The 13,388-nt window shown below is 45.2% G+C and overlaps 1 protein-coding gene across 1 annotated transcript in view; it reads left to right on the top strand.

Moving 5' to 3' along the window:
- Positions 1-719: 719 nt before the first annotated feature.
- Positions 720-13,388, top strand: part of papss1 (3'-phosphoadenosine 5'-phosphosulfate synthase 1) — an 84,444-nt gene continuing 71,775 nt past the window's right edge. The window contains exon 1 of the mRNA XM_069925759.1: positions 720-867. Within this exon, the coding sequence (XP_069781860.1) occupies positions 814-867 (54 nt within the window). The 5' untranslated portion in view covers positions 720-813. The remainder of the gene's footprint in view (positions 868-13,388) is intronic.

The following is a 13,388-nucleotide window of genomic DNA, read 5'->3' as shown; positions in this document are numbered from 1 at the left end:
TACGAAGACTTTGTGCCATAGTTTTAATAAGACCTTTGGGACAGTATTTTAATCTTATATCATAAAGTGCATGTATGAGTACTGTAGGAAGTAAATTTTATGTAGTTGAGTTATAGTATTACCATTAGTTACGATGTTTGTATGTTTCCGAGGGATATTGGTAATTGAAGGTAAAGTTTATTTCTGATTAAAGGAGGGATGTCATGATAATGAATATGTATGAGATGTACCGGAAGTCATGGGGTATGAGAGAGAGAGATAAGAACACAAGCAGGAGAACAAAGGAAACCGGAGAATAAAAAGACACTAAGAAGTTTACCTGATAAAACTTGTGTTTAATGTTTTATTAACTTCACATTTCGGGCCACAAATGTGACACCTACTGCCCCACCATTCCCCTCCGTCCATCTCTCCTCACAATTGTCCATGCTCCAGTACCCTACACTTCCCAATCCATTCCTCAAATAACCTTTCCTGTTCACCATCGCTTCCTCCTTTGGAATTCCTGAGACCTGTTCTCTCCAACAGAACTCTTCACCTCCAGGACCACCCTCACCACCCCACCCACCCACCCCCACCTCAATTCCCTTCCCCAGAAACCCATGCTCATGGTCCATACCCTTCCCCTCCCTGGCTCCTCGAATCTCCCTTCTCTCCACACCTTTTTCCTCCCCATCACACCATCTCCCCTATTGCTTCGCCGACGCAGATCTCGCGAGAGCTCCGCGGAGCCCCGCGCTGGACGTGTCGTCTGCCCTGTTGGCTGTGAGCGGAACATCCATTCGTGCGGTTCCTCACTCGACTGGTGACATCATGGAGGACGAGAAGCAAGTGAAGAAAGCGAAGCTCAACAATAATCCGAACTGGGTGAGAGACGGGGGAGATCGTGGAAGGCGGCACTGGGAAGAGCGGTGGACGAGTGAAGAGCGGAATGAGGGGCTGAGAGAACATCGGCGAGATGAGGGGAGGGAGAGGAGAGAAGAAGGGAGGAGGGGGAGGAGAGATGAAGGGAGGAGGGGGAGAGGAGAAATGAAGGGAGGACGGGGAGAAGAGATGAAGGGAGGAGGAGGAGAGATGAAGGGAGGAGGAGGAGAGATGAAGGGAGGAGGAGGAGAGGAGGAGGAGAGGAGAGATGAAGGGAGGAGGGGGAGAGGAGAGATGAAGAGAGGAAGGGGAGAGGAGATGAAGGGAGGAGGAGGAGAGATGAAGGGAGGAGGGGGAGAGGAGAAATGAAGGGAGGAGGGGGAGAGGAGAGATGAAGGGTGGAGGGGGAGAGGAGAGGTGAAGGGAGGAGAAGGAGAAGAGAGATGGAGGGGAGAGATGAAGGGAGGAGGGGAGAGATGAAGGGAGGAGGGGAGAGATGAAGGGAGGAGGAGGAGAGATGAAGGAAGGAGGGGGAGAGAAAAGATGAAGGGAGGAGGAGGAGGGGAGGAGAGATGAAGGGAGGAGGGGGAGAAGAGAGATGGAGGGAGGAGAGATGAAGGGAGGAGGGGGAGAGAAGAAGGGCGGAGGGGAAGAAGAGAGATGAAGAGAGGAGGGGGAAAGGACAAATGAAGGAAGGAGGAGAGAGAGGAGAGATGAAGCGAGGTGGGGGAGAGGAGAGATGAAGGGGGGGAGAAGAGAGATGAAGGGAGGAGGGGAGAGGAGAGATGAAGGGAGGATGGGGAGAGAAGAGTTGAAGGGAGGAGGAGGAGAGATGAAGGGAGGAGGAGGAGAGTTGAAGGGAGGAGGAGGAGAGGAGAGATGAAGGGAGGAGGGGAGAGGAGAGATGAAGGGAGGAGGGGAGAGGAGAGATGAAGGGAGGAGGGGGAGAGGAGGGATGAAGGGAGGAGGGGGAGAGGAGAGATGAAGGGAGGAGGGATAGAGGAGAGATGAAGGGAGGAGGAGAGATGAAGGGAGGAGGAGGAGAGATGGAGAGATGAAGGGAGGAGGAGGAGGAGAGATGAAGGGAGGAGGAGGAGAGATGAAGGGAGGAGGAGGAGATGAAGGGAGGAGGAGGAGAGGAGAGATGAAGGGAGGAGGGGAGAGGAGAGATGAAGGGAGGAGTGGGAGAGGAGGGATGAAGGGAGGAGGGGGAGAGGAGAGATGAAGGGAGGAGGGATAGAGGAGAGATGAAGGGAGGAGGAGAGATGAAGGGAGGAGGAGGAGAGATGAAGGGAGGAGGAGGAGAGATGAAGGGAGGAGGAGGAGAGATGAAGGGAGGAGGAGGAGAGATGAAGGGAGGAGGGGGAGAGAGATGAAGGGAGGAGGGGGAGAGGAGAGATGAAGGGAGGAGGAGAGAGGAGAGATGAAGGGAGGAGGGAAGAGGAGCAATGGAGGAGGGGGTGAAGAGAGATCAAGGGGAGGAAGGGGAGAGGAGAGATGAAGGGAGGAGGGGGAGAGAGATGAAGGGAGGAGGGGGAGAGGAGAGATGAAGGGAGGAGGAGAGAGGAGAGATGAAGGGAGGAGGGAAGAGGAGCGATGGAGGAGGGGGTGAAGAGAGATCAAGGGGAGGAAGGGGAGAGGAGAGATGAAGGGAGGAGGTGGAGAGGAGAGATGAAGGGAGGAGGGGGAGAGGAGAGGTGAAGGGAGGAGAAGGAGAAGAGAGATGAAGGGAGGAGGGGAGAGATGAAGGGAGGAGGGGAGAGATGAAGGGAGGAGGAGGAGAGATGAAGGGAGGAGGGGGAGAGAAGAGATGAAGGGAGGAGGAGGAGAGATGAAGGGAGGAGGGGGAGAAGAGAGATGGAGGGAGGAGAGATGAAGGGAGGAGAGGGAGAGAAGAAGGGCGGAGGGGAAGAAGAGATGAAGAGAGGAGGGGGAAAGGACAAATGAAGGAAGGAGGAGAGAGAGGAGAGATGAAGCGAGGTGGGGGAGAGGAGAGATGAAGGGAGGAGGGGAGAGGAGAGATGAAGGGAGGACGGGGAGAGAAGAGATGAAGGGAGGAGGAGGAGAGATGAAGGGAGGAGGGGGAGAGGAGAGATGAAGGGAGGAGGGGGAGAGGAGAGATGAAGGGAGGAGGGGGAGAGGAGAGATGAAGGGAGGAGGGGGAGAGGAGAGATGAAGGGAGGAGGAGGAGAGATGAAGGGAGGAGATGAAGGGAGGAGGAGGAGAGATGAAGGGAGGAGGAGGAGAGATGAAGGGAGGAGGAGGAGAGATGAAGGGAGGAGGAGGAGAGATGAAGGGAGGTGGAGGAGAGATGAAGGGAGGAGGGGGAGAGGAGAGATGAAGGGAGGAGTGGGAGAGAGATGAAGGGAGGAGGGGGAGAGGAGAGATGAAGGGAGGGGAGAGGTGGAGGAGAGGTGAAGGGAGGAGAGGAGATGTGAAGGGAAGAGAGGAGAGGTGAAGGGAAGAGAGGAGAGGTGAAGGGAAGAGAGGAGAGGTGAAGGGAAGAGAGGAGAGGTGAAGGGAAGAGAGGAGAGGTGAAGGGAGGAGAGGAGGGGAGAGATGAAGGGAGGAGGGGAGAGGTGAAGGGAGGAGGGGAGAGGTGAAGGGAGGAGGGGAGAGGTGAAGGGAGGAGGGGAGAGGTGAAGGGAGGAGGGGAGAGGTGAAGGGAGGAGGGGAGAGGTGAAGGGAGGAGGGGAGAGGTGAAGGGAGGAGGGGAGAGGTGAAGGGAGGGGAGAGGTGAAGGGAGGAGGGGAGAGGTGAAGGGAGGAGGCGAGAGGTGAAGGGAGGAGGGGAGAGGTGAAGGGAGGAGAGGTGAAGGGAGGAGAGGTGAAGGGAGGTGAGGTGAAGGGAGGTGAGGTGAAGGGAGGAGAGGTGAAGGGAGGAGTGGTGAAGGGAGGAGAGGTGAAGGGAGGAGAGGAGAGGCGAAGGGAGGAGAGGAGAGGCGAAGGGAGGAGAGGAGAGGCGAAGGGAGGAGAGGAGTGGCGAAGGGAGGAGAGGAGAGGCGAAGGGAGGAGAGGAGAGGTGAAGGGAGGAGAGGAGGGGAGAGATGAAGGGAGGAGGGGAGAGGTGAAGGGAGGAGGGGAGAGGTGAAGGGAGGAGGGGAGAGGTGAAGGGAGGAGGGGAGAGGTGAAGGGAGGAGGGGAGAGGTGAAGGGAGGGGAGAGGTGAAGGGAGGAGGGGAGGTGAAGGGAGGAGGGGAGAGGTGAAGGGAGGAGAGGTGAAGGGAGGAGAGGTGAAGGGAGGTGAGGTGAAGGGAGGAGAGGTGAAGGGAGGAGTGGTGAAGGGAGGAGAGGTGAAGGGAGGAGAAGTGAGGCGAAGGGAGGAGAGGAGAGGCGAAGGGAGGAGAGGAGTGGCGAAGGGAGGAGAGGAGTGGCGGGGAGGAGAGGAGAGGCGAAGGGAGGAGAGGAGAGGCGAAGGGAGGAGAGGAGAGGTGAAGGGAGGAGGAGGAGGAGAGATGAAGGGAGGACAAGGAGGAGGAGAGATGAAGGTAGGAGAGGGAGGAGAGTTGGAGGGAGAGGAGAGATGAAGGGGAGAAAAGGAGAGATGAAGGGAGGAGAGGGAGAAGAGAGATGAAGGGAGAAGGAGGGGAGGAACATGAGAGAAGAAGGGAGGAGGAGGGGAGAGAGAGGACAGATGAAGGGAGGATGGGAGTTGAAGATAAGAAATGAAGGGAGGAAGATGAGATGAGAGGAGGCTGAGGGGAAGATGACGTTGAGGGGCAGATGAGAGGTTGAGGGGAGGATTAGAGGTTGAGGGGAGGATGAAGGGAGATGAATGGAGGAAGTGAGGATGAGGGGAGAGGGAATGAGAGGCCTGATGGAAGTGAAGATGAGAGGAGAAAGAGAGGAGAGATGGAATGAGAGGAAGGAGTGTTATGGAAGGAGAGTTGTGTTGATGTGGAGAGGGAGGATGAAGGGAAAGGGTTATTGATGGGAGGAAATGAAGAGCAAAAAAGTAAGGACGATAGGGTGAAGTAGGGTGATAGGTTGAGTGGAAAAAGGAGTACTACTTGAGGAGGTTGGGGAGGGAGATTGGATGAGGTTGAGAGGAAGTGATGGGGAGTGCAATAACAGGAAAGTGTGGCGTGCGTGAGGGAGATATTGGGGTGGGGATGGGGATGGTGGATAAAATATTTGTGCTTTCAAAGATATGGAAATGAATGTTTAAAAAGAACATAATTAGACAATTCGTCTTGAATATGTTCTGATCATAGAATATGAGCTTACATTTTCCTAATGGAATTCTTATTGCATTTTGAACATTATATATAAAAGAAAATATATAAATTACTTAAGATTCAAATTCTGTATCCTCTGTATTAGGTTGTGCAGTTATTACATGTTCGCTATGTAGCATGTAATATTTCTTTCTTCCAAATCAATAAAAATATATTAAAAAGAAAGAAAACTAATGTTATATTTTAGAATTAGAATAAGATGAGTATGAGAAATTGTGAGATAAACCTTGACCCATTTCTCCCACCCCGCCCCAGCTGAATTAAGTAAAAATGAAGAGAGGAAATTAGTCAGTATTTGTCTCGGGAGAGGGAGTGTAATGTTTCAGGTAAACTGTTGTGATTATCATTCAGTACTGGAAAGGTGAGAAAATATCTTTTAAATTCCAGAGAGAAGTAGGTTGAAGAGAACAAAGGGAATGACTGATCAGAGGAGAACAACATAGTTCATGTGTCGTGATTCCTTTGATGGCATCAAGGGAGGAGAACAAATTGTTAATCAGTTTAGGGTTACTATTCTGAACCTTTTTTTTGGCTATGACCCACGAGGACTCAATCAAAGTTTACGGGCCCCATTCACTGTGAAGCAGTCAAGTTTAGTTGGTTTCATAATTATTTCTCATTTCCTGACCCCGTTAAAAACTATACCTCCTTAAATGTGCTATGGCCCCGGGTGGGGGGGGGGCGGTGCGGAGCATATGGTCTCCATTGAAAAAGGTTGGTCCAGGGGAACCTACAGAGAGGAAGGTATTTGAAAATTGGAGAAAGATGAACCAACAATTTGCTGAAATATTGAAGTACACATCAGATTAAGTAGCAAGAGATCAGTTGGAGAAAGAAAAAAGTTAATTAAAATTACAAATTGCTGACCTACATGCAGAACACACCAGTTTTGACAAACAAGTAATCCTGGGCACATGAGAGAGAAGAGGAGGAAGAGATGATATCTCGTACCTAATTCACTGTCTTGGTCAGAGAGACAGGTGCTCAGAGGAAGAGGAACACAGGCAAAATAGAAAGAGAAATATAGAGTTTTGACAGCTGTATCAGAAAGAGTTGATGGTAACAGAAGAAGTAGAAGACTTGAGTAGGAGAAAGGAAGGAAAAATGTAGAAACAAATCCCTTCACTCCATAATGTTGTGCCAACCTAATAACTTAACAACTTCCTTAAATTTTTCCATTTAACCCTCCATTTTTCTCAATTGCATGTACCTATCTAATTATCTCTATTCGAATCCATTAGTGACATGTGGCTAAAGAGACTGATCTAAAGACCTTTGATTGGATATCTTAAAAAAAACAGTGTGAAAGCGAGGAGGATGAAAATGGGCACTGAATGTAGGGTAGTCAAACCATTGCTAGGATAAGGAAGTTCAAACTAATTCCATGCAGCAACTGAGAAGAGAAACAGAGTTAAATTTAGACATACAGTAAGTACAGTAACATAGAAAATAGGTGTAGGAGTAGGCTATTTGGCCCTTCAAGCCTACACCGCCATTCATTTTGATCATGGCTGATCATCCACTCAGTACCCTGTTCCAGCTCTCTCTCCATACTCCCTGATCCCCCTAGTCACAAGTACTGAATCTAACTCTCTCTTAAAAATAGCTATGGAACCGGCCTTCCTGTGGCAGAGAATTCCATAAATTCACCACCCTCTGAGTGAAAAAATTCTTCCTCATCTCAGTCCTAAAGGACTTCCCCTTTATCCTTAAACTGTGACCCCTGGTTCTAGACTTGTTCAACATTGGGAACACTCTTCCTGCATCTACCCTGTCAAATCCCTTAAGAATTTTGAACATTTCTATTAAATCTTCTCTTAATCGTCTAAACTCCAGCGAGTACAAGCCCAGTCGTTCTAGCCTTTCTTCATATGCAAGTCCTGCCATCGCTGGTATCAATCTGGTAAACCTTTTCTGCCCTCTCTCCATGGCAATGATGTCCTTCCTCAGATATGGAGACCAAAACTGAACACAATACTCCAAATGAGGTCTCACCAAGGCCCTCTACAACTGCATCAATACCTCTCTGCTCCTGAACTCGAATCCTCTTGATATGAACGCCAACATACCATTCGCCTTTTTTACTGCTTGCTGCACCTGCCTGCCCACTTTTAATGACTGATGCACGGCGACATCCAGGTCTCTTTGCATCTTTCCTTTTCCTAATTGGATACCATTAAGATAGTACTCAGCCCTCCCATTCTTTCCTCCAAAGTGGACAACCACACACTTATCCACATTATATTGCATCTGCCATGCATTTTCCCACTCGCCCAACCTGTCCAAGTCACCCTGCACACTCTTAACAGCCTCTACACAGCTTACAATCCCACCCAGCTTCGTGTCGTCTGCAAACTTGGAAGTGCTGTTTTCTATTTCCTCATCTAAATCATTAATATATATCGTTATTAACTGGGGTCCCAGCACTGAGCCTTGTGGGACCCTCCTAGTAACTGACTACCATTCTGAAAAGTACCCGATTATTCCTACTCTTTGCTTCCTATCTGTCAACCAATTCTCTATCCACCTCAACACCATATCCCCTATACCGTGTGCCTTTAGTTTGTATAGTAATCTCCTGTGTGGGACCTTATCAAAAGCCTTCTGAAAATCCAGGTAAACCACATCTGGTTTTCCCCTATCCACTCTACTAGTTACATCCTCAAAAAATTCAATAAGATTAGTCAGACACGATTTTCCCTTCATAAAACAATGCTGGCCCTGACCAATGAATTCACCACTTTCCAGATGTGCCGCAATCACATCTTTAATAACTGACTCTATTTTCCCCACTACCGATGTCAAATAATTCCCTGATTTCTCTTTCCCTCCCTTTTTAAAAAGTGGAGTTACATTAGCCACCCTCCAGTCCTCAGGAACCACTCCAGAATCTAAAGAGTTTTGTAAAATTATCAACAATGCATCCACTATTTCATGGACTACTTCCTTTAGCATTCTGGGATGCAGACCATCTGGCCCTGGGGACTTGTCTGCCTTTCATCCCTTCAGTTTATCCAACACAACCTCATAACTTACACTTATTTTCCCCAGTCCTTCCGTCACATTAGCCCCATGGTCCTCTATTATTTCCTGAAGATTATTCATATTTTCCCTAGTGAAGACTGAACTAAAGTAGTTATTTAATTGGTCTGCCATGTCATTGTTCCCTATTACCAATTCACCTGTTTCTGACTGCAAGGGACCCACATTTGTCTTTACTAGTCTCTTTCTCTTTACATATCTATAAAAACTTTTGCAGTCATTTTTTATGTTCCCTGCCAACTTTCTCTCATAATCTCTTTTGCCTTTCCTGATTAATCCCTTTGTCTTCCTCTGTAGAACTCTGAATTTCTCCGAATCCTCTGGTATTCTGTCTTTCCTGGCTAGTCTATACTCTTCCTCTTTACACTTGATACTCTCCCTGATTTCCCTTGTTATCCAAGGATGTACTACCCTCCTTGAGGTATTCTTTTTTTCAAACCGGGATAAACAAACACTGTATTTCATCCAGGTGATCCTTAAATGCTTGCCATTGCCTTTCTACAGTTAATCCTTTAAGTAACATTTGCCAATCTAACTTAATCAATTCGTGTCTCTTTTAGCATGAACCTATGCTCCCAAAATACACCCAATTGACCTATAACCTTTGGTATATTTTGAATGGTGGGCGGAAATTGGAGCCACCGGGGAAAACCCATGCAGACACATGGAGAATGTACAAACTCCTTACAGTGTGGAATTCTAACCCTAGTCTTGATCGTTGATGCTGTAACGGCATTTTGCTAACAGTTGCCCCCAAGGTCGATGACTCTTCAGAAACTAAGTGTGTTTTAAGTTGCAGAAACTGGAGGAGTGGAGAGAAGTAAAGAAAACATTCTTTGCTGCAGGAGCTCGGTAGGTTAGGTAACATTAGTGGGCGAAAAAGAATGGTCAAAATTTCCAGCTGAAACTGTTTATCAAAGCTCATGGAAAGTAATGGAGATGCCAGTGCAAAGAGGACAGGCTAGAGGTTGACATAGGGGCCCCATGTGGGATTGCTGAAACATGACAAATAGGTGCAGTAGATTGGCAGATGCCAAACAAAGGGAGAGAGAGCCAGAAGAGCAAAAGGATCAGGTAGAAGGAGTAGGTGAGTAGGAGACAAAAGCTATCAGTGCTGGGATCTGATAATAAAAGATGAAAATAGTGGAATAAAGAGAAACCAGATACAACTGGTGGAGGGAGGTGCAGGAGGGGTGGAAGAATCTAGTAAGGGGATGGTATAGTGGAGGGGGGATGAAAAATGGGTTGGGGTCTGCATGGCGATGGATGGGAAAAGTGACAAAAAAGTGGGGGGAGCAGAACAACAGAAGTCAGTACAGAAGAAGAGGCGACACAGTTAGTGACTGACGCAATGCTTTTACAGCGCCAGCGACTGGGACCGGGATTCAAATCCTGTACTGCCTATAAGGAGTTTATATGTTCTCTATGTCTGTCTGCATGGGTTTTCTCCAAGTGCTGCAGTTTTTTCCCACCATTCAAAAACATACCAGGGGTTATTGGTAAATTGGGTGCAATTGGGCAGCATGCTGTATGTCTAAATTAAATTAAAAGAAAATTAGGAGAGGGGGGATCTCGTTACTTAGAAAATTCTGTGTTCATGCCATTGGGCTGTTTACTGCCCAAGCTACCCAGGTGGAATATGAGGTGAGGGAATGGGAAAGGGAGTTGAAGTAGTAGATAACTGGAAGCTTAGTCGGGCCATCGCGGACAGAGTATGGATGCTCTTTGAAACAGACCTCTAGTCTGTGTTTGGTCTCAATGATATAAAGGAGGCCTCATTGGGAGCACCGAATGCAGTAGATGAGGTTTGACAAGGTGTATATGAATCTGCTTGGCTAGAAGGGCTGTTTAAGACCTGTATGGTAATGATGGAGGAGGTGCAAGAGTAGGTGTTACACTTCTCTGTGAACTCTGGTACAGTAAAATCCCTGTTATCCAGAACTTAAGCAGCATCAAGCAACTGACAGAAATATTGTGGAAAACAAATAGGTAAAAAATACTGAAGGTTAAAATTGGCACCCCCAGTGGTTAGTTTGGCAATCACACAATATGCAATTTCAAGCAACCAGTAAATACACTATCCGCCATCTTCCAGTACCCTTAGCTGCCATATACTGGGGGTTTTACTGTACTTTGTCTTGCCCTTGCACTGCCTCTCTCACTGCTATTCAGGGTCCTAAACAGCCGTTCCACATGATTCATGTGAATCTTTGCCTCTCCTCTAGCCGTTCTCCTGATGTGGCTTGATACCAAATACAGACTTGGTGGACTGTTTAACAGACCATCTATGTTTGGTTCACAATGGCCATCCAGAGCCTCCAGTTGCATGCCATTTCAACTTGCTATTCCCACACCAACCTGTCTGGCTTTGGCCTTCTCCACTGCCGGAGTTTTTTTATTGCAACTGAGCCAAGTTTGGTCTGAAGCTATCTGTGCGGTAAAAACCCTAACCATAAGAGAGCACCATAACACTTTAAAAAAAATTAGCAGACTCCACAAAAATGTAAACATTACAAATAATGTGATATGAAATACAATAAATTTCAGATATATAAGATTACTTGTGTATTGTACATGAATATGTATTTTTAAACTTTAGGCAGTTCTAATCCTTGTTTCACATAAACCTACCTTTGTGCAGCTGAACAGTTCAATTCCCTTCCAACTTTACCCATTATTTAATGCTGGATAACTTTGGACAGAATGCTGGAAACTGCACCCTGTGGATTATTTGAAATGTATCATGGTTCTGTCCACAGCTTCCTTTTAGTTGTTCCTGACTCTTCTTGCTGTATAATCCAGAAATTGTTTGTGATTTAGTTCTAGTCTTTTCTTTTGCACTTTAGCATTTTCATTCTGATTCATGCTGGATGACCATGAGCTGTTTGGTAGAGATAAAAAATAATTGTTGCTCACTTATTGATTCCACAAGGATAGTTTGATGGGAGGAGGACAGTTTTGAGTTTATTAGCATTCCAGCAGATTGTTAATGTTTTTTTTCTGAGTGGTTTTTGCTGGGAAACCAGTGACAAAACTCAATTTGCTCTCAAACATTCCCTAAATGCATGTTGAGGACAGACCTGGTCAGACAAATCCATTTTATTATTTATAGGCTGAGTTGTAAAGTTTCATAAAGGAGAGGACCAGGAGTGAAATTCTCAATGATTTTTCAATTTTTAGCCCATCTGAAAAGTTTAATGATAATATGGCATCTTGACATAAGAACTTCAGTTTATTTTAGTTTACCATTGTTGCTAAAGGCATGTGACTACTCCCAAGTTCAGCAAAAAAAGGGACAAAAGCCAGGTGTTGTTACAGAGCACCAAAATTAATTCTTAGACTTAAAAGCCACCCATGGACATCAGCTAGTTTCTATGATCCTGTCATGGCTATTGTGGAATTAGACTCACATGGTTTTTTTTATATAGATTTTTGTAGGTGTCTAACACTTTTTTTGAAAACTTTATTTATGATTTTAGAATACATATATAAAAGAAAACAAACAAAACCACCCCCCCCACCCACAACAGACCCCTCAAGGGGAGCAAAAAAAACATATATCAGTTAATTACATATGCTGTGTGATGTGTCAAACAATGAAAAAAAAATTAAGATATTTCCAAACCCATAAATTTCAAATAAGGTGACCACATCTGAACAAAAAAGAATAATTATCATGCAAATTATATGTTATTTTCTCCATATAAATACAGGATCTTAACTCATTATGCCAGTGGCATTTAATTCCACATTATCTTTCTGTGTAATTGCAATACATTTCCGTGCTACCGCTAATGCCAAATGAACAAACGCAATGCCATCTGAAACTTTTCCAACCCTAAACCAAAAACTAAAGGTACAGTATAACCCAACAAAAAAATTTAATGGATCCAATGGTAATTTAAAGGATGAGGATGTGAAGGAATTGGAAGCTCCATTTACAGACTTTGAAATTAAGTAGGCTATGCCAAATGGGAAATCTGGAGAGGATGGGTTCACTGCAGAGTTTTATAAGGAGTTTTATGAAGTTTTGTCTCCTGTATTTGTGGATGTGTTTAAACAGGCAACAGATAAGCAATCATTACCAGATTCTTTTTCAAGAGCGATAATTACAGTAATTCCAAAGAAAGACAGAGACCCTTTGAAAGTAGCTTCATATCGACCAATTTCTTTATTGAATGTAGATTATAAAATAGTAGCTAAAGTACTAGCAAACAGACCTGCTAAATATTTACCACAATTGGTACATGTTGATCAAGTAGGTTTCATTAAGAATAGGTATGCCTCAGAAAATATTCTTAGATTGATTACTTTGATCAATGCATCGAGATATCAGCCCAACCAGCCAATGATCATCTCACTTGATGCGGAAAAAGCATTTGACTGAGTGGAATGGCATTTTTTATTTAAAGTACTAGAAAAATTTAAATTTGGGCCACTTTTTACTGGTTAGGTCAAGGCATTATATAAAAATCTAATTGCTAGGGTAGTGACAAATGGTCAAACTTCTTCGTCATTTAAATTATCGAGATCAATGCGTCAGGTTGTCCATTGTCACCAGCCTTATTTGCATTGGTCATAGAGCCATTAGCTCAAGCTATTAGACAAAATGATAATATTAAAGGAATAAAAATTGCAGAAGATGAATATAAGATTAATTTATTTGCAGATGATGTGTTGATATCTAACACATTCAATGTCTTTTTCAATCAATTCTATGTGTGCTTCCAAAGGCATTTTTTCAGGAATTGAATACTGCAGTGAGAAGGTTTCTGTGGAAAGGTAAATTAGCTAGGGTAGCATTGCAGAAATTGACTTGGAAATATGCTTTAAGTGGACTTCAACTGCCTCATATTTTCAGAATTATTATGAGGCTGCACAGTTAAAAACTTTTAACAGAATGTTAGATGTTATTCAACCTCCTGGGTGGGCTAAAGTTGAATTGGCTTGTATTTCTGAATCACAAGTTCATCAATTTATATTTAAGCAGGTGTCTAACTCCTGATTGACTGGCAAACCAAAACAGGAAAGGAGTCTGGGGATTCAAGATTGTCAAAAATAGTATGTCAGTTATTTGGAAAATTCCCTTGAGCTGAAATAATAAATCTCCATCTTGAAACAGATTGAATGTTGTTTCTTTGATCAGCTGTTACAGGGTAAATTATCTTTGAGTTTAAAATGATGATATTAGAGAGGAAGATTTGTTTGTAAGGTAGTAATTTCTTTGATTGGGTCTGATCAGTTCA

This window comes from Narcine bancroftii, chromosome 3 (assembly GCF_036971445.1).
Source record: "Narcine bancroftii isolate sNarBan1 chromosome 3, sNarBan1.hap1, whole genome shotgun sequence".
Lineage (NCBI taxonomy): Eukaryota > Metazoa > Chordata > Chondrichthyes > Torpediniformes > Narcinidae > Narcine > Narcine bancroftii.
This window is presented reverse-complemented; position numbering and strand designations above follow the sequence as displayed.